At 46.1% G+C, this 24,931-nt stretch overlaps 2 protein-coding genes across 2 annotated transcripts; one reads left to right on the top strand and one right to left on the bottom strand.

The window, feature by feature from the left end:
* Positions 1-7,507: 7,507 nt before the first annotated feature.
* On the bottom strand, positions 7,508-16,288 carry rab15 (RAB15, member RAS oncogene family). Its single transcript, XM_003971836.2, has 7 exons — positions 15,938-16,288; positions 11,035-11,095; positions 10,561-10,621; positions 10,138-10,215; positions 9,710-9,799; positions 9,071-9,136; positions 7,508-8,882 (listed from the first exon to the last, which is right to left on the bottom strand). The coding sequence occupies exons 1-7, from the start codon at positions 16,059-16,061 to the stop codon at positions 8,721-8,723; spliced, it is 642 nt and encodes a 213-aa protein (XP_003971885.1). The 5' UTR covers positions 16,062-16,288; the 3' UTR covers positions 7,508-8,720.
* Positions 16,289-17,038: 750 nt separating this feature from the next.
* Positions 17,039-24,789, top strand: fntb (farnesyltransferase, CAAX box, subunit beta). The gene is made up of 12 exons (XM_003971835.3): positions 17,039-17,247; positions 17,912-17,976; positions 19,176-19,248; positions 19,393-19,484; positions 20,692-20,838; positions 21,341-21,424; positions 21,732-21,818; positions 21,893-22,022; positions 23,274-23,406; positions 23,480-23,591; positions 23,691-23,805; positions 24,385-24,789. The coding sequence occupies exons 1-12, from the start codon at positions 17,149-17,151 to the stop codon at positions 24,529-24,531; spliced, it is 1,284 nt and encodes a 427-aa protein (XP_003971884.2). The 5' UTR covers positions 17,039-17,148; the 3' UTR covers positions 24,532-24,789.
* Positions 24,790-24,931: the final 142 nt, after the last annotated feature.

Genomic DNA, 24,931 nt, shown 5'->3' with positions numbered 1-24,931 from the left:
ATCTTAAATGTTTTTCTGGTAACAATATGACATTTTAATGTGGCCAGATCTTCTGGACATGTATGATTTGCATGTCATCTCATTCAGCACAGCAATATATGATTAATTCTTTCTGTCGGAGTTGCATTAAAATGTCAAAAAGTCAGACAAGGATGTCCTTCCATAGGCTACATGCTAACCCAGCGCTAGCATTCCTGGCTCTGTTGCTTCTGGAGGTGCAGGACTGAAAAGAATGGGCCCCATTCACAAAGTTCCACTCAAACAGAGCTCCTGCGCTAATAGAGATTGACATGAAGAAAGACAACAGTTCACATACACTGTCTCTTTTGTCTGCCCCCACTGAGGGGAGACAGGGAGTACACAGAATCTGATGCACTTGTTTTCTGTAAGTGGGTTCTGCTGTGTCTTGATTGGAGTGCGTGTGCGCGCAATTAGTGCTTGGTTGCACGTTGTCATTGTTAGAGTAAACTAAATTATTCACACGGGTGAGTGATTGACAGGAAGAGAGCTTCACTTTCTTGCACAGACTCAGAGATTTTGTCCAAATTTCTCAAGGAAAGAACGTTCACGTGCAGGTAAAGCAGATGGAAAATTAGATGTGAGAAGAGTTGATCAAAGCTAACTGCAATCGTTAGCGTGAACATCTCATGAAAATGTGACACTCATGCAACTTGAGACCAGATGAGAAGCAGAGAAATATATAAATAATATGCTGTAAATGTTCAAGCTGGGTTTCAAATGTCTCACCAAGCACCTCAAAAAGCTAAAATGGCAAAATGGTGATTATGAACAGCCTCCACTTTGCAAAGCATTTTTGCTGTTTATAATTCTTCTTAGTATTTTTGTCTGTTGTTCCAATGCTTTTGTGGGTATTTTTTTTTTTTTTTTTTGCTTATTTGTAATAAATGCCTTTAAAAGTCTAGTTTTTCCGGGAGAGCTTTGACCATGTCCCGGGGGAGGCGGGGGACATTGAGTCCGAGTGGACCGTGTTCCGTGCCTCCATTGTTGAGGCAGCTGACCGGTGCTGTGGCCGCAAGGTGGTTGGTGCCTGTCATGGCGGCAATGCCTGAACCCGCTGGTGGACACCAGCGGTGAGGGATGCCGTCAAGCTGAAGAAGGAGTCGTATCGGGCCTTACTGGCCTGTGGGACTCCTGAGGCAGCAGATGGGTACCGGCGTGCCAAGCGGAGTGCAGCTACGGCGGTTGCCGAGGCAAAGACTCGGGCATGGGAAGAGTTCGGTGAGGCCATGGAGAACGACTTTCGGACGGCCTCGAAAAGGTTCTGGACCATCATCCGGCGTCTGAGGAGGGGGAAGCAGTGCACTGTCAACACTGTGTATAGTGGTGATGGTGTGCTGCTGACCTCAACTCGGGATGTTGTGGATCGGTGGAAGGAATACTTCGAGGACCTCCTCAATCCCACCAACACGCCTTCCAGTGAGGAAGTAGGGCCTGGGGACCTGGAGATGGGCTCTCGTATCTCCGGGGCTGAAGTTGCCGAGGTAGTCAAAAAACTCCTCGGTGGCAAGGCCCCGGGGGTGGATGAGATCCGCCCAGAGTCCCTTAAGGCTCTGGATGTTGTAGGGCTGTCGTGGTTGACTCGACTCTGCAACATCGCGTGGACATCGGGGGCAGTGCCGCTGGATTGGCAGACCGGGGTGGTAGTCCCTCTTTTTAAGAAGGGGGACCAGAGGGTGTGTTCCAACTATAGGGGGATCACACTCCTCAGCCTCCCTGTTAAGGTCTATTCAGGGGTACTGGAGAGGAGGGTCCGCCGGATAGTCGAACCTCGGATTCAGGAGGAGCAATGTGGTTTTCGTCCTGGGCGTGGAACAGTGGACCAGCTCTACACCCTCCGCAGGGTCTTCGAGGGTGCATGGGAGTTTGCCCAACCAGTCCACATGTGTTTTGTGGACTTGGAGAAGGCATTCGACCGTGTCCCTCGGGGGGTCCTGTGGGGGGTCCTCCGAGAGTATGGGGTGTCGGGCCCGCTGATACGGGCTGTCCGCTCCCTGTACGATCGGTGCCAGAGTTTGGTCCGAATTGCTGGCAGTAAGTCGAACTCGTTTCCGGTGAGGGTTGGCCTCCGCCAGGGCTGCCCTTTGTCACCGATTCTGTTCATAATTTTTATGGACAGAATTTCTAGGTGCAGTCATGGTGTTGAGGGGATCCGGTTTGGTGACCTCAGGATCGCGTCTCTGCTTTTTGCGGATGATGTGGTCCTGTTGGCTTCATCGGCCCGTGACCTCCAACTATCACTGGATCGGTTCGCCGCCGCATGTGAAGCGGCTGGGATGAGAATCAGCACCTCCAAATCCGAGGCCATGGTTCTCGACCGGAAAAAGGTGGAGTGCCTTCTCCGGGTCAAGGAGGAGATCCTGCCCCAAGTGGAGGAGTTTAAGTACCTCGGGGTCTTGTTCATGAGTGAGGGAAGAATGGAGCGGGAGATCGACAGGCGGATTGGTGCGGCGTCCACAGTAATGCGGACTCTGCACCGGTCAGTTGTGGAGAAGAGAGAGCTGAGCCGAAAGGCGAAGCTCTCGATTTACCGGTCGATCTTCGTTCCTACCCTCACCTATGGTCATGAGCTTTGGGTAATGACCGAAAGAACAAGATCACGGGTACAAGCGGCTGAAATGAGCTTCCTCCGTAGGGTGGCTGGGCTCTCCCTTAGAGATAGGGTGAGAAGCTCTGCCATCCGGGAGGAGCTCGGAGTAGAGTCGCTGCTCCTCCGCGTTGAGAGGAGCCAGATGGGGTGGCTTGGGCATCTAGTCAGGATGCCCCCTGGACGCCTCCCTGGTGAGGTGTTCAGGGCATGTCCCTCCGGTAGGAGACCCCCGGGGAGACCCAGGACACGTTGGAGAGACTATGTCTCTCGGCTGGCCTGGGAACGCCTGGGGATCCCTCCGGATGAGCTGGAGGAGGTAGCTGGGGAGAGGAAAGTCTGGGCTTCTCTCCTTAGGCTGCTGCCCCCGCGACCCGACCCCGGATAAGCGGTAGAGAATGGATGGATGGATGGATGGATGGAAGCTTCAAATGAATGGAAAAACAACAGATGTTCGTATTGTGCTGCTGAGTGTGGGCTTTGGCATATGAAACAGACCTACGTGATTTGAAGCAGCAGGGACAGGCAACTGAAACACTTTTGCACATCCCCCCACGCAATCAGCTTTATTTGAACAAGGCTTTAAGACATCTCCAAGTTGAATGCTAGTTAGTTAAAACAAATAAAGCTAAAAAAAAAAAAACCTGGTTGTATTCCTTTTTATGCTTTTAGCTTGTGAGTTAATCGTTCACTTCTCAGTTTTTGTGAGGTGCTCACACAACCGTTGTTTTATAGTGCTTTTATCCTGCGCGGGTTTAATGGGTGTAACTTTAAACCTATACCTGAAGCAGACAGTCAGTTAAAGACACTCAGTTAGTGTGAATATATAATGCATGTGTGCATATTTTTACTTCCTGTGAAGTCAGACTTTAGTAAGAGGCTGTGAAATCTGTCGTTGCATCTCGAAAGAGGTTTCTCTTGACTTTGGCTACAAGGACAGGCCTGTCCCATCACGCACACTAGGAATCAGTCTGTATTCTCATGCAAGCTCCATCCATCCATCTCTGTTTCTAAGACTGTTTGAGAGCAGCAGAGACTGTTCTGCATTTCTGTGTGTGGGGTTGTGAGGTGGTTCCTCAGGGGGTTTAACGCCAGTGTTGTCTGTCACCGTCGCCCTTTGAAATCCTACTGAAACACAATCAGGACTCACAGGAAGTAGAGGCCTGGACGCACTTCCAAGCCCCTCCCCCTTTGCACTGGACACACAGACACACACTCGCTTGAGATGTTCCACAGTTATGTGACTCAAGCTGGCGTGAAAACAGTGCAGAGGTGGGTGGATGACGTCATGGCACCCCGCAGAGGAACATGCTCCCCGGACCTGGATCCCATTCAAGTGCACACACAGAGAGGAACACACACGCAACATATATATGTGCACAAAGACACTGAATATTTCCTCACTAGAAATAACACTTGCTATCCTGAGGAGACAGCGGAGTTGTTATGTCGTCTTCTACGGGGGGCTGTGAGCCAATGGTTGGCCTGGATACGGGCACACTCTGACAGGATTTGGGGGCTGAGATTGAACATGCTAGCTAAAAGGAAACGTACCCTTCCCCACAAGTAACCTATAGAGCGTGTCCTACTGTCTGTGTAGGGCTCCAGCTCCTCTGATCACAGCCGATTTAAAGTGGGATTAATCAACAAAAGCAGCCGCCCCCTCCTCAGAAGCGCCGCATTCATGCACGCGCCCAGCGGATGCAAGGGAGAGGAAGGAGAATTCCAAGTTTGAGTAATTCACAAGGGAACAGGGCGTTTTCAGAATATCCAATGGAAAGTGTTGCCCTGGGTAATAAATAATCAGTCACAGTCAAGAGAGACGACACTTATGCTTTTGAGAAACATACAGAGGTCAAGAGAGGGCACATTTGGAGGCACAGAGTGCAACATTCAGGTTGATTTAGGGAGATTAGTGAATAAATACATTGATTTATTGTTCAGAGGAGGAGACTTGTTGCATTCCTCCTGCAGTGCAGACTTTTGGGTGTTTTAAACACTTATTTCTGTCATCTACAACCATCCTGAAGCCAAATTTACACTTACCTTTTCATCTGTGGGTGACATTTTGCCTATTTTATGCCTTTTTGTGAAATATTTTCGTAAATCCTCATAAATTAGAATTGTATAATTAGTCCTGCTGTTTAATCTGTAACCGGCTGCTGTTTAGGTTGAATACAGCGAGCAGTTCAGAAGCTGCTGCTGTGACGGGTGCAGTTAGGACCCAAATGCAGCACTCTGGAAAGCTGGACCGTAGTAATGACTTTTATTAACACACACGGGCAAACAGGAACTCAGGCAGACCAGGAAACACAGGAAATAGTCCGTTCTTCAGGCTCTGGGCCCGCACAAAGTCTATGGGTTGCAGGCTCGGGGAGTGGGACGAGCAGCAGCGAAGCCCGAGCCGGGCGGAGAAGTCTAAACCAGGTTCAGCAGACAGGAACCAGAGACGCTGAGGCAGAAGTCGTAGTCAGGGGCAGAAAGCAGGTAGGTTGTCCGGGGAACAGGCAAGGCAGGCAGAACGAAGACAGGCAGGGTCGGTAACGGGTAATCCGGCAGGGAAACAACGCTGGAAAGTCTTGCATGAAAGCAGAAGAACAATCTGGCACTGAGTGAGTGTGAGGCTGGAGAATATATACACTGGTAGGTGAGCTGATTGATGAGTGAGGGCAGGTGTGTGATCAGTGACTGAGAGCAGGTGTGTGATCAGTGACTGAGAGCAGGTGTGGTGATCAGAGGGTGTGGTGTGAGCAGGGCAGTGGAAAAGTACTGGGACAGGAGGGAACTGGAGAAAAGGGGCTGTGACAGCTGCCGGTATCAGTGCAATCTGTTTCTTCCTGTTAAAGGGGAGTTTCTGGGTTGGGGGGGTCAGGTCCTGGGTTTCAAGCACCTAGAAACCATTTAGATTGTAACAGGCCCTGAATAAAAAAAATAAAATGTAATGAAAAGGAATATTGACAGACCCTCCAATATCAGACCAGAGAGAAATAAGAGCTTCAGATATTATCTTCATGTTATCATTTATTGGAGGGATTGTTTTTGGAGTCAGAGCTGTCTATTCACTCTGCACAGGATGCCAGACGGAGGTGGTTCTCCCAGGTAGCTTTTAAAAGCGTCGGACAACCGCAGGTGCTGAAGAGACGATGGGAAACAAAACGATTCAACGCTGGAGCTGGCTGTACACACCAAACCCTGCACCTACACGACTACATCTCAACGTGTGATTTGGAATCTATTTTCACCCCCGGTTCTCTGGCACGCCTTGACTCCACATCCGCGGCTGCATTTGGAACGTAGGCCTTGGCTGGGATGGTTGGGAAATGCAGAGGGAGCGCAGCAGGGTTGGGTGCCTGGGTCTGGCTTGGCAGGTGCTGCAGCCGTTCATTAAAGCCGCCTGGCAGGTATTTCAGGAATGGGGCGAGTGGGTGTCAGAAAGAACCTCTTCTCATATGAAGCCCTCACAGGAAACGTGGATTGTACTTTTTTGTGACTTTAAATGAAGTGCAGGTATTAGGCACATTTCACATAGTTACTGTGTGTTTGCTGCAGAAAAGGGACGCCTGCTTTGATGTTCGGTAGACACACGGGTTCTTCTCTTACTGGAACACTGTTCGATCCTGTTGTTTTAAGGCCCACCTCCACTCAGCTCTGATTGGCTCGCTCACATCCTCTTTAACGTTGCCCTACTATTATTCCAGTTTATTTTTGTGACATGAGATATCAGAGATTGCTGATGCTGCTCGCTGCTCTGTCAATCACAACCAAGGAGTTCAGCATTATAACCACAACCTCAATATTGTTATCGTCCTAATGTGAGCTCCCTTAGCGAGCACGCCGGCGTTTCTAAGGTGAGAAATCCTTTGGTTTGATCTGCGCATGACAAACCTCATCCCAACTGAAATGTTGAAGTATATTTGCACATGCACATTTCTCTTGTCTTCAGTCAATATCGTGCTCAGTGACCGACAACTGCAAGATCCAAGGTTGAAGGTAACGTGAAAAGCTCGGCTCCTTGGCTCCTAAACTCGGCTCCTTGGTTATCTCCTGATTCCTACTCTGATGACGGACACGTGTGCAGACCACACGCTGACAGCCAGTGGACAAAGCTTGTTTGGTGTGAAGGTGCATGAATTCAGCCTCTCGTGTGAATGAGTGATGTACCTGTCCTCATCAGCCGCTACCCTTCTCTTCAGCGCTTCCCACCTCCCCACATGCATTATTCTCACCTTTACATGCAGTCATTTACATTCTGACACGCACACACATGCCATATGGCCGCATGTCAGACAGCCGCAGGACCTGCTGTAACGACAAAAGTGAAGAGTGTTGCAGAAAGAGGTTGATGCTCACAATAGCATGCCTCCCCCTTGCCCTACCCTCACCCCCCACCACCCAACCGTGCATGGGTGTGCGTGGGTGCAACGTGTCAGTGTGCTGAGCTGACTTGTTATTCTGTACGTGTGTCACTCAGCCGTGTGACAGATACTGAGCTGTCAGCTCTAAACCAGACAAAAGTTCCGTCTGCCTATTCATGGCGATGCTAATTCCTTCCCAGAGAAGCTTAAATGAGTTGGCAACGTTCACAGCTCAGATTGATGCAAAAAAAAAAAAAAAGAAGCTTTGCAGGTTTATTGGGGTTTTTTCCTAAAAAACAAACAAAACAAAACAAAAACACTATCAATGTTTGTTTTGTTTTTTTAAGGAATAATTTAATGTCTATGGTGCAAAAGTATTTGGCTCTTTAGAAGTCTGGGGTTCAGTAACCTTCCTTCTGTTCCTCACCCTCATTTATGGGAGTATAAACCTTCATGGAAATGGCTCCTTTCCCCATTTTGTGTGTAAAGCATGGGTTGGAGTCATTTACATTAATGTTTACAGCCAGATGACACAACAACGCACAGCTGGGCATATATGCAAGTGTTTTATTCATAAACATTGTTTTTTTTCTTCATTTCCAATATAGTATGTCCACAAATACAATTTCAATGAGCCTTAATGAGAAACAAAGTAAAATCTCAATAAAACAACACTGACACATTATGTGTCTGGGTCACAGCCCAGGAACACACAGTAACATTTGTTTAAGTAGCATCTAAGGTAAGTAGCAAAATGGAAAATGTTGACGATGAGGATGATGACGATGATGATGATTCCTTAACAGGCAACTCTGGTCAACTCTGGTTTTAACTTCACTGAAGTCACGATAGAAGAACGAAAAGGATAAGTGTGAGACCATGAGACCATAAGATGACCATGAGGTTGTCATCTCCTTGGTTGAAATATCTAAGGACCACTGGCAGATCATAAAGGTCATATCCTAGGATGCTTTTGAAACATCCGACGTTTGTACAACATGTGCTACTAGGACAGATCATTTTGGGGTTAGGGGGGATGTTTTTCTACAGGAAACTTCCAGTGCCAATGTGTAACTCACTTATAATACATGGTCCTAGTTTAGATGGGTAATACGTGAGACTTATTTTGTATATTCGCTCAAAAAGAAAAATGAACGATGAGTGCATATGTATTCATAACCCTTTAAAGACATTTGAAATACTGTACTGCAAAAGTACTTACCGTACTCACCTCGCCTCGATGCCTGCGCTTGCAGCGCCCCCTTGAGATGAGAGTTTAGTACTACATCAGACGCATTTGGGAGCGCGCCCCCCCACCACAAAAAAAAAAAAATCCCGCATGAAGGAAAATGATAGAGGGGACGATGAAGGCCAAACGAGAGGGATTACAAGCTTGATTTGATGCGATTTAAGTCAGAAGGGCACGATTTCCAATCCTTCTCCCATAGAAACAACACAACGTTGAGAGCTTCAAATCTCAGTCATCCTGAAATCAGTTCTGTTGGTCTGACAGTAGTGAGTTCTGTAGCTGAAGGAGTTTAGGTTGCATCAAAGACTGTCAGATGATCTGAAATGCTTTAGCCTTCAGTCTCATGAGAGAAACAGCTCTCAAATGCCCACATTTGTTGCAACGCTCTGTCAAACAGGGAGGTGCAGGGCTTCAAAATTGCAACTCAGTCTTTCTCCCACCCACAGCAAAAAAAAAAAAAAAAAGAAAGAAAGAAAAGAAAGAAGGAGAGACAAATTTTTCCGATATTTCTTTAACACCAGCAGCTTTTGTCTTGGTCGCCTCCTGCGCACTCACGGAGACCCTCCTCTTCCTCCAGAGCAGCCAGATTGATCTCATCATTAATAGATATCCGGAGCAGATCCAGGTCTCTTTTATTAGCTGCCAGCACCTGCTCGGCCAAACGTGTGAATGTCTTGTGGGGAAACAGGGACAGAGGACATTAATGTCACAATTAATATAAATAACATAAATATGTCAGGTAATTTCCTTTTCCATTATGTAACAAGGAGTGCATGCATTCCTTTAATGATGTTAGTTGTCTGGTAATGCCTATAAATGTCCGCTTCTGCTGATTGGCAGGCTTTCAGATCAGCTTCTCACCTCTGTTATATTATGGTTGGTGAAGGCACTTGTCTCAAAGAAATCCATTCCATACGCCGTGGCCAGCTGGGAGACAAATAACAGCGAGATATGTGGCCTTCAATAATGATGTAAGACCTCTGCAAAACCATAAACTACTTCTATAACAGCAATGGAACGACTTCAATCTAGGAAATAATTAACCCAAGAGGGCGAAAGGAAGCTAATGAGAGAGCTACGCTGCTTTCCAGAGTTACAGTATAAATAAGTCAGCTGACACTTCCCAGGCTCTGACAGATGCAGCTTTAGGTGAAACAAAGCTGCCACAAGAAAAAGAAAATGTGTTTCATTTATTTTCCCCAAGGAAGCCAAACCTTGCATTTGTGTCATTCTTTACAAAAAAAAAGGTATTGGGGTTCCAGCTTCTGGAAGGAGAGGTCTTAATGCATGGGGATAAGGGCAGTTAAATATATTATATATTTTTGTACTGCTTTGTAACTGGTCTGAAAACTGCCTCTTGTTCTTGTGGAAGAATGTAAATGTAGATGTTTTTGGCAAATATACCTGAATGAAAGGCAGAAAAGCCACAAATCAGAAGCTAAATAAAACACAGATTAATGTATATGTGTATATTTTTTTTTAACTAGGCCATGAGCCCACCTTGATGCCCTGCGCTGTAGCCACCTGCCTCTTTTCCACCTCATCTGACTTGTTCCCTACGAGGATCTTCTGGACCTTCTCAGGTGCGTACTGTGGGGGCGTTGCCAAAAAGAAAGATAAGAAAAGGATGCAGACGGATTTCAAATGTCAAGAGAATTGAGGGGAGAGTCAACAGAAGGGACACAGCTCGGGAAATGAGACAGGGGGCATGCCAACATCAACGGAGTACATTTTAATACGGAACTCTGGAGGAAATTAGCCCATAATGACTAAATAAATATAATCATCATATAATCATGTGGGAAAGACAGGAGGAAGCAGGGTATGAGGCCGTAACCCAAAGACTCCAGAAAAATATAACTCCAAGAGGAAAAACTGTTTGTGAGATGGCTGATGGCAGCACGTCTGTAGATGTTGTCCAGACTCACCTCGTCCACGTCACTGGCCCACTTCATAATGTGCTGGAAGGAGCGTTCGCTGGTGATGTCGTACACCAGGAAGATTCCCTGGATGGACGTAGAGAGGAGGACAAACAGAAACGAAAGTTCTCAGTCATCTTAATCTGGAAAAAAGCATCAATTTCTATTTGTTTCCATCAAACAGGCAGCAGCTTCCAGTTTCACTACGCTTCAATTAAACTCCAGGAGGTTGAGCCTTTTTTGAAGCCCAAAGCAGAAGTGACATCAGATCAGGATGGGAACAAGAATTTGGGGATGTTATCATAAAACTTTGGGGTCGTTAACATGAAAGTGGAGGGTTTGTGGTGCTCAGAGCGCCTGTGGTGCAGCTTCATCACTTTAGAGAGCAGCGCGTGAGTGCATGTGTACGCGCCACCGTCAGACTCGTGGTACCTGCGCCCGTCTGTAGTACTGCTTGGTGATGGTCTGGTATCTTTCCTGGCCTGCCGTATCCCTGAAACCAACAAATATATATGAGTAATCATGAACAAAGGCCCAGAATTATACAGCCTGACACTATTTAATGGGATTTCCCTATTCCACTTTACTTTAGAGTACTTCAATACTTTCTTGCATCACAACAAGGAAAATGTATTTGGTCTTGTTGCATCTCTTACCCTGTAAATGGGAAGCTAGAACAAGTTCATTCTAATCTCAAGCAAAACTTGAGTTTCTGATTTTCCCCCACTGTTTTCGGGAGGGTTTTTTTGTGTTTTTCTCTTGTCCTCTCGCGACAGTCCCTGTGTTGTCCGTGCGTCTGTCCTGATCATTATCAGTTCTACAACCATGTGCAGCGAAAGACATAACACACATTTGTCAAAACGCACGAAGCCCCCCCCAGTACTCGCTCCCCTGCCGCTGCCTTACCATATCTGTATCCGCACTTTGATACCATCTATTAGCAGTGTTTTCATTTTGAAGTCGACTCCTGGCAAAAAGAGAGAGAGAGATAAGGTTGAGAAAACCTCGTTCCCCTGAGGAGCCTGAAAATGAGCTGCATTTGCACTTTCCACCCCAGATATGACAAAAAAAATCTATTTGGAAATGTCTTCTGTAGGCAGACCTCCGCCCTCCTCAGCTGCACTCACTGGAGCTACATTATCCCTGCGTAATCACCCTGTTAGGAGATCAGGCTAATGATCCGGGGAGCTAAGACCTCATTTAGTTGGTGCCTTTGAATTGATCACATGGGAGGGGAGAGAGGGGGGAAAGGGCCTTAATGATAAGGGAACCCCGCCGAGCTGCACGGGGAATAAACCAGAGGAGAGCTGCCCTGTTCTGAAGGCAAAACACAATATTTAAGGAGGAGACACTGATCACTGCTCTGAATAAACCTTTATACTTGGAGAAATCTGATTAAAATATGCACCATTTACTCTGAAGAGGTGCTTATTGGATAAAGTCTGCAAAGCTGTTGCTTTTCCACAGATGTTTCTGGTGTCCAATCCTGGTCTTTATAGCATGTTTTTAATGGAAAAAATTTAGGAAATATGAGGTAGTGATCAGCAGATGAATTATTATCCATTGATATTTATTGATAGGTGTCTGTATTTGATGACATGACAATGGATAAAGGAATCATCTCGGCTAATACAACGGTGGATGTCATGGATTTGTGCTTTTATTGTGCTGGCTCTGTGGTTGTTTGTGGTTGCTATGGAGATTAGTCCTGTTGGCTCTTAAAGGTGTTCAGAATAACTCACTATGGATTTCAACACAGTATCATGTTCACATATGTTATAAACACACAATAGCAGATTGTGTATTAGACCTATTAATAATTGTTATATATGTTTAATAAACTAGTCTAAATACTATGTATTTACTGAAAAGGAAATACCTTAGACAAAACCCACCAGACTCATTTGTTTCAAACACTCCTAAGGAAATTATTAAGACAGGTCCACCTCCTGTTTAATGTTTAATGTGTCGGCTCAATGGCTGCCTGCTCACTCCAATGCGTCTGAGTCTGTCAGAAGCCAACCCGCATGCTCCTGCAGACCACGCTGATCCCCGAGAAATCAATTAGCACTTCATCCCAATTAACCGGGCAGTCAGCGCTTCACAGTCGGAATCACACTCCAAGAAAGAGCTACTGAGACAAAGCGATGTGCATAATGGAGGAAGTGCTGCTGCTGTGGGTTTTATAGCGGCGTTTCTGCACTTCAGAGCATTCCAGCTGACAGTAATGGCCTTCCTGGGCCAGCTGGCTTTGCAACAAATGAGGCTGCGGCCGAATGTCTGGAATGGTGAGTCGGCCTCAAGATCACGTTGGCCAAGCGAAAGGAATAAAAAGGTCAGCTGAACAATCAGCAGCTTCCCTTTGCCTGCAGGCCTGAGGAGAAGCAGCAGATAATGAAGAGGGTGTCTCCTCACACATGGCAGAGCTCGTTCAACCCGGCGTTAAAGTCCAGCCAGAAGGAGGTTGTGTAATCCCAAAGGCAGCCGCAGGCACATTGCTCCACCGTGGGCGTCGACGAGGAAACTACACTTGCACTAGAAGACATCCCCTTCCAAGGAAATCCAGCATTGATCTTGTTTTTGTCTCCACCTACTTGAGTGGATAAAATACACATTGATGTTGAATAGAAACATCAAGGAGTCCTTCAAATATCAATATGTGAGTGTGAGATACGGAAGAGGGTCAATATATTTCCTGGAGTTCAGTGTGTCAAATACTTTCTAGATACCAAGAAAAAAGAAAAAATGGAGAGTAATGGGGACAGGAGAGCATTTAATTTAACATGGCAGCTGTTTCCAATCATCAGCCTGAGAGACGCATAGCAACAAACACGCTCGGTGACGGGACTAATGAGCAAGAGGAGCGGACAGATGTGATGGATGGATGGATGGATGGATGGATGGATGGATGGATGGATGGATGGATGGATGGATGGATGGGTGGCTGGATGGATGGATGGATGGATGGATGGATGGATAGGGGGTGGCTGGATGGATGGATGGATGGATGGATGGATGGATGGATGGATGGATGGATGGATGGATGGATGGATGGATGGATGGATGGATGGATGGATGGATGGATGGATGGATGGATGGACAGACAGAGGCCACCCAACAATAGTCAGCAGCTGGTGTTTAGAGATCCACAAGCCACAGAAGAGACAACGTGCTGGAGAGCGTCACCAGCCTGGAGCCAGTCAGCGGTAATGACCCAGCAGTCTGTTGTTCCCCTTTAACGCCTTAATACCCCCTGACTGAGTTCTGAACTGAATTTTGGGGCAGAACAATGACAGCGTTACAAGACAAAACACGGAAATTAGCAGAAAACGGGTATTTGTTGCTTGATTTAATCTCCTCCCCACCACTGACACTGTTTACGCAGCAGCAAAGCAAACCATACCTGTCACTGATGTTTTCATAACTACTATAAGAGATGATAAACATGTGTATAATGAGCTCGGCCAGCAAGCCGTGACACCGTGGCGCCCCTGGGACCCTGAGGACAGCTGTTTACCAGTTATGACACACTGCAGAGCAGAAACTGTAAATTTCCAGGCGCTGCGATGGCGATGGGTCACCCGAAGAGTCCTGCCAGGAAAGGATGGAGATAAACGCAAGGACGATTTACAGCAGCAGTGCGCCCGCTCCATCATCTCTTCAGGGTCTTTTATGATTCCTCATCTTTCCCAGAACAGACTGAGCGGCTGGGATGACGTGAAATAGCAGAGCAAGGCAACATTTATTTATCCTGGAGGTCAGATCAGAATGTCCACCAGTATCAGCACGCCTGCGTGCAATAATGGCCTTCAGAAATCAAATAAAAGAGAGAAAACTCAAAATCAGGCCTCTCCCCTCGCAGATACGTCCTGTGAGACAATGGTCTGAGTACAAACTCTTCACTGTGTTCTCCAGGAGGCCAGGATATGAGATATCAACAGCTGTGCCGCATTAGCTGTCTCCAGGCCAGTTGCTTTCTAAAAAACCGACCTTTTCAGAAACTGTTCTAAAGCTAAAAGCTAAACCCACTTGGTATTGCCAACTCTTCCTATTCAGGGTCAGGGGGATGCTGGAGCCCCCTACAAGGGTCCCCGTTGGGCAGACTGACGGGACACGAGCACATCACAAGACACACGCCATGCAAGTTAAGTATATTAATGAAGCAATAATTGTCAAATCAATGAGCTAAGAAAATGCAGGTGATTGGAATTCTGCAGATTGTTTTTAAAAAAAAAATGGTATATGTACCAGTATTCGGAGACCAAATTATGGAATTCTCACTGTAAGTTAAATATTTTGGCTTTTTGGTCATTTCAAGATCGAGGACAGTCCCATTTCCAGGCAGGAAAACTGTTCCTTTTGTGATGATTTCGCCGCTTTGATCTCCGCAGCACCGCAGGGCTTCCTTGTTCCCATCGTTCAAAAAGGGCAGCAACACCGAGGGTAGTTGTGCTAATCACCGGGCTCGTCTTCTCAGATTCTGACAGCAGGCAGCGTCATACACAGCAATTCACGGTTAAACTGTTCACTGGAAGCTCCTGTGTGTCATTTTAATCCTTCATTATTTTGTCAGAAGGACTGGAGGACTGTTTTTCCCCTCTCCTGCTCTAATTCAGGTGGAAAACTTCAAAAGGCTTGTTGATGCAGCCTCCCCCGGGTGAAAGACTCCTGCAGTTTATGTGTTAATGAAAAGAGAAAATGGAGGAATTACTGCAGAGTGTAAGGAAAACTGATGAATTATGGAGTTACCAACGTGGAGGGCACGGTGGAGAATGTATATCCCTCGGTGAAGGTTGGGGAATTATTACTGATCCTCAGATGGAGAGCGTCGATGGTGGTCAACTTTGATCTTCTGCTCTATATTTTCTTTCAATTATTTTTCTGTCAGCTCTTGTTTTGTTTTGTTTTTCTGACAAAAGGATTGTTAATGAGTTCCAGGCCATGAAAGGGGGGTCCCAGTGTGCTATTTGGATCCATTCTGCTGCTCAAGATTGTTCATTCTAAAGTAAGAAGCTGGAGTCCACTGGCTGAACAAAACAGGAGTGGCTGGTTTCTGAGCACCCAGCTGTGTTCTGGAAAACTCTGCACAATGCAGGCAGCGACAAAAGCATAAAAGATCAATGTACGCACACTGCCTGGGCTGCAGGGAGGACGTTCCCTTTATTGTTGATGCAATAAATATTACCAGGGATGTTCAGAATATAGAAAGGAATTGAGTTTGGACACCCATGTCGGGCTCAAGAAAAACAGCTCTGTTGTATTTCTTATGGCTGATGGTCCAGTAGCCACTATACTTTCATAAAAGGGAGTGGAGATCACAATAACCAGAAAAACAAGCAAACATAGAAAAGGATAGCAAGTGGAATAGCGGAACATTTGTGGCAGAGCTCACCTCTCAAAGTTTCCCGTTGTTTAGTGACAACAAACACGATTTTTAAACTTAACGTAAATGGTCACCTACCACCACCACCACCACCGTATCCTCAGGAGGTTAATAAAATAACAAAGTGTTTCATAATGGAGGACGACTGGTTGCACTGTTGATGCATTGTGTTTATAGGTGAACTATCTGCTATAGGTTCATCTGACATTCCTCAGGACTGACCCAAAACCCTTTGATTTTATAGTCTCTCTTTTAATATGTGCTAAATGCGGGTTTTTTTCTTCCAAAGTTAGATCGTCTTATTTGAGAAATTCCGATCAAAAGACAATGCCAGTAAAGGGAGAGTGATACACAAAAGACTGCAACCAGAACAGGAATGTTAACAATGCTGAGGTCAGGAAATAAAATTCGGAAAGTTGCTCTTACCGATTGTGGAGATGTGTGACGGGTGAAATTCATTGTCCGTGAATCTGCACAACAAGCATGTTTTCCCAACCCCAGAATCTCCAAGAAGCAGGAGTCGAAAGAGCACATCGTACTGCTTAGCCATGGTGTTAGGTGTTGTGTTCTTGGGGTTGTTTTTTTTTTTTTTGAAAAAAATAAAATATAATACAAGCCCAAGCCCAGCTAAATTCCTCCCGACCTGCAACCCATGCCTGCTCAAAAGGTGAACAGGTTTTCGCTACGTGCCCGGTTTTGTTGTTCACCGACGTCTGGTTAACAAAACAGGGATGCTCCAGCCTCTCAGGCAGCCTCCTGCTTCCAGTGGGTGCGGTGGACCACTGTCAAGTAAGATTTCATGTGAGGATTTAACTTCCGTTATTGCTTTTCACCATAAAAGCATCAGGCGCTTGACGCGACTATACGTTTAAAATTAGACTTTTACTACATGACAAAGCGACAACGCAATATCTATTTTATGTATTTATAATTAACTGACACTGTAATCATTTGTTTGTTTTGTAATCTTTCTGTATCTTCTGGCGTACAACATCGCTGTATTTATTTTGACCAAAATAAATACACACATATTTGGTAGGAAGTTTCACAAATATTGATCAGTTGATTTCTCATATGTAAAAGTCTACAAAGTTTCTAATAGCGTTCTATGAGATTGGAACTATGACTCATATATAGAATCTATGTCAATAATTGGGCAATTTGACGGATTGTGTGAAGATGTTGAGGCAACGACTTTGTAGACTTCGACTAAAGCACATTAATTATAGTCCACATGTATTGTTCTGTCCGGTCGTGTAGGTTTGTATAGTTGCTTTCTACCACATCCGGTATCGCTCTAGTTTTTAAGTAGCTACTTGATGAAGATATAATGCGATAACGCCGGCGAAAATTATTTTATGATAAACTTAACCCAGTCAGACGCAGTTAAACCCTAACAAGAGGCAAACACAATTATACTCAAACCACTGACAAGTTCTCCGCTTAAATAGGAAAAATAATTAGACGCTTGGTTTTAGCGAATAGAGAAAGATTGTCCTCTTTGAGACGCCATAGCGAGCGTGCACGCGCTTCCCGCCCATTCCGACTTCCACAGGAAGCGAGTGACAACTATCAAAACTCGGTACGGCGGTGGCGGCGTGTTATTGTCATCATTGCTGAGGCGTTTTAACACCACTATGGAGGATCTACCGACACCTTTGCGGTGCTTCAACGAGTGCCATGCGGCGGAAAAGTTCGTGGATGACGGAGTGGAATCTGTGACTTCTTTGGAGCAGGTCAGTGGAGGCAGAGATTAGCTTCGGTATTGGTTAAAGCTAATTCTCTTGAGGCGTTTCCGTTAACCAGCCACCACTCTGGGGAAAGGTTCACCTTATTTACCGTCCAGTTAATAGGAAAACTAAAAGACAACTAATTCACCTGTGTTGGCTCACTGTGTTTTGCGGGACTTTTAGCAACGCAGAGATCGTTATTAGCTAGCATCCCGTAACTTAACGAGATTAACCAAGCTGCTAGCGAAGCAGTGAAAACAGTGCCCGACGTCACCTTTGACTATTGTGTTAAGTTTTGCCTAAAAACCACTAAAGGAACAGATGATAGTTCTAATTTATAGACTGGGGACTTAGAAGCCCGCTAATCCAGCTATTAAGTACTGCTGAATTAGAAAGCATCATTGTCCTGTGAAAATGTGTTGGCTTCCTCCTCATAGTTTTATTTATTCTTGTATAATAGGTATTGTATGACAAAATCTATGGTGTTTTGTTATATATGTCACTTAATACTTGTTGATTGCATGATTGTCCCACAGTTCTGAGAGGCACTGTTGTTAGAAGAGCTGCAAATGTTCTATCTTTGCAGTCCTGTTAACAATATGTGATATATTCTGTTGAATGATGTGCATGTTGGTAGTGTTGATGCTGCTGCTCTTTCTCTTTCGTATAGAAAAAGGTTGAATCCAGCATTGAAGAAGTCATCAACAACTACAAGCAAATACACAGTCTACCCCAGTAAGTGTCTCAAATGTCTCTATTCCCTGCCCTTCACAGGTGTAGAGGCCGGGGTCGCTGGTGAACGTCAGTGGCCTCCGCTCATCTTGATTGTGTCCTTTTTATTTCCTCCAAAGATGTTGCCAAGGGGCTTTGATCTTTGAAAGATCAAAGGTTGAAGTCCCTCCGGAATCCAGAACATCAGCAAATTGTAATCAGCTCTAAATTTCTTGAAAATGTCAGTAAAATCGGTTTATCACCAAGTTATTTACAGGCAAACGTCAGCTCTCACATAAGCTTGGTGGAGATACAAAACTAGTTTCAACACATGTCCACATTAAACAGATGTAAATACCCCCCAAAAAACATTTGCACTCATGAAGCCTAAATTAAACAATACTTCTCATGGATTTAAATACATTCAGACTCACCGGATTTTGGAATTTGATAGAGTTTTTGGTCTGACGTAGATGAAGCAGAAACCCTAAAAGCTTTCTTCTCCGTTTCTGTTCCGACCTTAGTCCTGACAACGGAGCCTGTTGGCCCCATTATTCAAGATTACAAGAGATCTCAAGAACTGAGCCAAGCCATTGGCTGTGCTGAGACGGCCAATTTACTCTGGTATATGAGACAGTGATGAAATAGAGCTCCAGAGTTTGTAATAACCCTCAGAGCGCCGCGATTCGCACTATCCACAAGGGTGAGGCGCTCAGAGACGGTAGCACCGCGCCACAATCAATAATCATAAGAAAGGTTGACTCCATCAGTTTCACTCCTAAAGAAAAGAAGGACTGGACACTTTTTATTTTATTTTAAGGCAATTATTCTTGATACTGCAAAGTGGCCGAAGCTTCCATTTCCAAAATATCGACCAGTAGATATTTAAAAGCAGAGACGGGTTCAGTCTGTTGGCCCTCGCTGGTGACCATGACAGTCTGAGTTGAACGTGCTGGTTTTGAATTGGTGAAAAACCCAAGTTTTGTTTGATCGGTTGGAACAAGCTGCAGTTGCCAGAGGCGGTTTTGGGCCAACACATTGTGCAGATGTGCAAACACTTCTCTGGGCACGGGTGCAAAGCAATTTACCACTGGGTTGTGAATGTTGTGCAGCCCGGCACTTCATACGATAACACAACAGCAAATATTGTTTCCAGACAATAGTGTTGACTGTTGCGGCCCGGTGGTCCGTTTGTGACCGACTCTTCTGCGTTGTGTATTCAGGCCGGCATTGGTGCGAGAACAGCATTACCAATATCTCAAGAAGGGCTTACGGCACTTATCTGACGCCTACGAGGTACAGTATTACAAAGCTGTGAAGCAGCAGGATGAAATCCAGGCTTCCCTTTAATGGTTTATTGCTGACCTGATCTCTGCTTGTGATGCTGCGTGTGTGTGTGTCTGTGTCCGTGTATGTGTGTGTGTGTGTGTGTGTGAGCAGTGTCTGGATGCTAGCAGGCCCTGGCTTTGCTTCTGGATTCTTCACAGTCTGGAGTTACTCGAGGAGCCGATACCTCCTGCTGTCGCCTCAGAGTGAGACTCACACACACACACACACACATTAAACAGCCAAATTTCTGCTCACATGATATAGATGAATCCGGAACAGTCTTGTAAAGACTTTCTTATTTATCACCACAGTGGAGTTGTTATAATTCCTGTCGGGGAGCAAATGCTGCTGCAAACATTAAGTGACAACAAATGAAAAGCAAATCTACCGACGGATGTGTTTAATTTGGGTAGCAAAAATGTCAGTATGAAAAGAAGGGATTTACTATGGAATACTAAAGCTGTATGACCCCCCTCTAAATTAATTACTCTAATTGTAACTTTTAACATGAAGGTTTCATAGAACTTGTCAGAGAACAGAACAGGGAGTTATTATACGTTAAATAGGCCTGCAAGCAGCTTACAAAGGTTAAAGCAGCTTAAAATCAGGCCTAGGAGCAAAATCACAGGAGAGAATCTGCTCGCGCAGGTGGGATTGGAGACGAGCTTCATTTAAAATATATCATTTGATGAAATGACTGCAGAGCTTGTAATAAGTGCCTGCGCTTCTCTGCCAACTGCAACCACAGCAACGCCATGGCTGGTGCCGCCTGCTGCCGGTGACGGCGCCACGCTTTCCAACACACGATGGTCACCTGATTGTGTTCCTCTGTCCAGAACTGGTCTCCGTTTTGACATTAATGAATTTAGCTTTCTTTTCCAACTCGCTTGGCTCCTGACAGGTTCAGTTCTTTGGGTTCTGTCCATGGCAGAGGATAAGGCGTGTGTTTGTGAGAAAGCGGTTCTGTGAACAGTGGAAGAAACGGAAACTGTGGTTGGACCACGGTTGGAGGGTGCAGTGCAGCATCAGATAGCAGCCTGAGCGACAGCGAGAACCTCTAATCGTGATCTGTCATCTGCCCTGTTCATCACGCCTGTCTCGCTCCTCCACCACATTAGCTGAAGCGAAATGTCTACAGCGTATTTTCACCCACCTCAACATTAGGCACAGATGTTTCTGAATGCCAAACACTATTCTTTCCTCACTCTGTCGTCCAGGGGAAGGTGACATCTCTAATTTTCTTGGGGTTTGTGCGGAAGAACAAAGCCGTATTTTCCAGATTGGGTTTCGTACAGTAGTAATTATCATTATTGTGTAGTGGTGGATGATTTACAGACATTTTGCTCTGAAAGTTTTCCCTCTATGGTATTGATACTACATGACAAACCATCATTTTATTCTTTCCTCTAGCGTGTGCCAGTTCCTGGCTCGCTGTCAGAGCCCAACTGGAGGTTTTGCTGGGGGACCAGGACAACATGCCCACCTTGCACCTACTTATGCTGCTGTGAATGCGCTCTGCATCATTGGCACAGAAGAAGCCTATAATGTCATAGACAGGTAGAGCCACTGTCTTCTTCATGCATTGTTGTGGTACTAATGTGCAGTCAGATGCTGCAGATCCTGTCTGTCTGTGAAGTCAAATGGTGAAAAAATACCCTGAAAGCTGTTGAAACTGACAGGTAGGTGCAGAAATTTACAGGCACTTTTCGCAGGACTGAAGAGAAATCTTTGATAATCTGTCTCCCTCTGCTGGTGGTGGCTGGAACTAAACCTGGCTCTGGTTTGGACAGTGGAGTCTGCATAAATGCCCCATTATGTCCTGGGAGTTTATTGATGAAATTGGACCCAAATCCTCAAGTTATTGAATGTGATGATTTATATAAGGTCACCCTCATGAGTAAATTTACATTTTTATTACATTCATACCTCGCCTCTGCCACCCCCCGCTCTGTCCTCACCTCATCTCTTTTATTGGAAACACCGATCCCAGCTCCACTTAACTAATCTTGACTCCGTATTTCTCATTCTTCTGTTCTCCCCCTTTGCCGTCCTTCACCAGACAGAAGCTGTTAGATTTCCTGTGGTCAGTGAAGCAGCCAGATGGCTCCTTCATGATGCACGTTGGGGGGGAGGTGGACGTCAGGTGAGTGCAGAACTCTTCATCTTTGGTTTCAACACTGGATAAATAATAGTTGCCCTCTCAGCACTGCACTTTCATCATCGATGAAGTAGTTCAATGTTCGTTAGAGGAGCTCGGTTTGTATCAGCAGAACCAACTGGGTATAAAGTGGTTTAAACCTGAGGATTTTTCCTTTTATTTTAATTTAAACCCTCAGAACCAAATAAGTCAAACCCAGGGAGATTTGGCAGTTATATTTGAAACTCTAAAAATGCATCAGTCCTAGCGTAGGAGATTTCCCGCTCACCCACACCTGTGTTTTCTTTTTTAGGAGTGCATATTGTGCAGCTTCCGTAGCATCCCTTACATACATCCTCACTCCTAAACTGTTTGAGAACACGACAAACTGGATCCTCAGGTACACTTCGAACTATTTACATCCATTTCTCCTAAAACCATGGAATTTACCGGGCGCTGCTTCTGTGTGTTTAGCTGTCAGAACTGGGAGGGGGGTCTCAGTGGCGTGCCGGGTTTGGAGGCCCACGGCGGCTACTCGTTCTGTGGCACAGCTGCCCTCGTCATCCTGGGGAAAGAACACATGCTGGACCTCAAATCGCTGCTGGTGAGGAAGCTCGACATTTTCCTGGTCCACTTTTCTTTTTCTATTTTGAGGTTTTAATACAAGCCAGAAAACCCCCCATTATGTTGAGTGTGTGTGTGTGTGTGTATATATATATATATAAAACCATAGAGAAGGCTATTATTGTTGCTCACAACAGAGGGTTTGTTCTTTATTGGGGTGAAATATCTGAGACCAGAATGAGAATATACTCAATGAAAGGAGCAGAGAAGATATTTCTGTCCTCTACCAGCAACTGTCGCCATGTGGATTTAAATACAGGCTGACTGTTCTCCAAACGTTTGTTGTCCGGTCAAACATGAGAGTATAATCCACTCATCACTGGGCCAAAGGTCGAGCGAGCCGCCCTCCGAGTCTCCTGGAAAAGCTTAAATATTGATGTTCTGCCATCGCAGTTTAACGCAAGGCAAAATGGAGTCGCCGGGTGACCTTAGGGGGCAGGAATGCTCCGTGCAAGGCGTCACCATGTCAGAATTACATGCCTGAGTAGCCGTCAGCGCGGCTTCATGATTTGATCATGATTTGTAGAACAATAAATTTGCTGCTGCCGCCTTTCTTCTGCCAGTCGGAGGCCCCCGGGTGACAGTGGTGGCTTTTTTAAAGACTCATTTTCAAAGATTTTGAAAGGCGTGAATTTTCAGGACGTGTGAACTTCCCTGGATGTTTATTTGCTTACCATTAAAATTCTATTTTATTTTTTTTTAATCAATAAATAAAAAGCTTTTCTGATCGACTGCACACTCCCAGGTTCTCATAGAAATAAATAGTTCAGGAACAGATTTTGGCGAAGGACAGGAAGCAGCGTAATTCCCGCGGTGCAGTTTGGTGCAGCGGCTCTAATCAAATCAAGACCAGCCGGATGCGTGCAGCAGTGTGCAGGACACCATCCTGCTGAGGATTCCAGAGGGTTTTCTCCAGCATGCCGACACAAGTCTTCCCCGCCGTTGCAATTTCACCGTTTAATTCAAGAGCGAGCACCAGATCATTGTTTCCCCCCGTCTTCATCAGATTAAGACGCCAGCTGGCTTTGATCCCCGCACTCGGTGATTATTTCATCAGAGAGGAGCAGACTGGATGGGCACCAATTAGCTGGTGTTTCCATGGCAACAAAACTGCAATACTGCCCAGCCGCTTTAGCCACGTTAGCGTTCCCTCGGCCCTTCCTTCCCAACTGTTTGCGCGTGCTTGTGCAACCCGGCGGCTCTTCATACCTGGTTGTCCGTCTGTCCCCAGCGGTGGGTGGTCAGCAGACAGATGCGCTTCGAAGGTGGTTTCCAGGGCCGCTGTAATAAACTGGTGGATGGCTGCTACTCCTTCTGGCAGGCGGGACTGCTGCCTCTACTCCACAGAGCCTTGTTTAAGGAAGGTAGGGTGTCACTGTTACAATCCTCTAGATTGCTTTTGATCAGTAGTTTTAATCACTTTTCTTTATCGAACAGGAGAGTCTGAGCTGAGTCAGCAGCGATGGTTGTTCGAGCAGCAGGCCTTGCAGGAGTACATCCTCCTGTGCTGTCAGAGCCCGACAGGGGGCCTGCTGGATAAGCCTGGCAAGTCAGTCCCACACCATCTGGACACACACACACACACGCGCGCTCTCCGGCCCAGTGCCATTGACACGGTTTTCCACATTGTGCTTTGTTCCGTCTTCAGATCCAGAGATTTCTACCACACGTGTTACTGCCTGAGCGGACTCTCCATAGCGCAGCACTTCGGAAACATGGAGCTCCATCACGAGACGATCCTCGGCAAGGAGGAGAACCGACTGGTGAGGCTGTGGCGAGGTTGATTCATTGACAAGAGTATTAGCAAGAAAAGGGAGAAATGGGAATCCCGTTGCTAAATGCCACCAGCCTGTCTGAAGGCAGCACAGTTGTCCTCCCCTTTTACAGACGGAGCCTCTTGGACGTCTCGGAGCATCCATTTCTCACAGTCGCCAGGCAACAAACATTGCTCCCGACTATACATTGGTATAAATTCAGCTGCTGAGTGGCTACATTTCCCTGACCTTAAAATACATCCCACAGACTGCACCTCGGTGTGTTCCTGCGGCTCATTCCGGTTATTTCCAGTCACATATTGATCCAGAGGTGCTGCTGTAGATGCAGTTGGACACTAAAGCAAAGAAAAGCTGTGGTTTCGAGGCGTTCTGGGTGGTTCCTATTCCATCTGTCCTCTTTCCTTACGGACGCCGGCAGCAGATTACAGCAAAGGCCGTAACTTGTTTCATCGCATCCGTGGAAAAAGCGTCTTCAATCGTGTCCCCGATGGTTGCTCAGCACAGGAGACGTCAGTGAATTGTAATAATTAATTGCATGTGTCGTCTTCTCATCCTCGGTTGCTCCAGGCTCCGACTCATCCAGTGTACAACATCTGCCCAGAGAAGGTGGCCCGGGCGCTGCGGCACTTCCACCGCCTGTCCGTCACCGAAACGCGTCCCGGTGACGTCACACCGTCGGAACCCACAGCTGGGTCAGGTGACCAGCAGTCGTAGTCTCCTCTGCCAATCGGCCCGTCTGACGGGACTGGAACCTGCAACCCCCGCTGTCAGGGCAGATGTAGATACGCACGAGGACCAGGTGGGCGGCGCTCTCCACCTCTGGCTTTGGAGCAGTTCGACAGTGGAACAGCTGTGCGTGTGTGTCAGCGGTGACACCGCCGGCTGCGTTTGTGCTTGAAATGTTTTCTTCTGAAGCAAAAATGAAACTTTCTACAGTTTCTAAATAATGCAAATAAACCTTTTGAAGCAGCACCCACGTGTCTTGTTTACACCTACTCAGGTTTGCTCACCTTAGAGGCATATTCCTTCATCAGGAAGTTGAATCGCCGCAGATGTGGGTCAACGTGCAACAACTCCGTAGCGACGCTCACCAGCCGAGCGTCATCGTGTAAGA

Source organism: Takifugu rubripes, chromosome 16, assembly GCF_901000725.2.
Source record: "Takifugu rubripes chromosome 16, fTakRub1.2, whole genome shotgun sequence".
NCBI classification, from domain to species: domain Eukaryota; kingdom Metazoa; phylum Chordata; class Actinopteri; order Tetraodontiformes; family Tetraodontidae; genus Takifugu; species Takifugu rubripes.
Note: the sequence above shows the minus strand (reverse complement) of the source record. Positions and strands in the feature narration are given on the sequence as shown.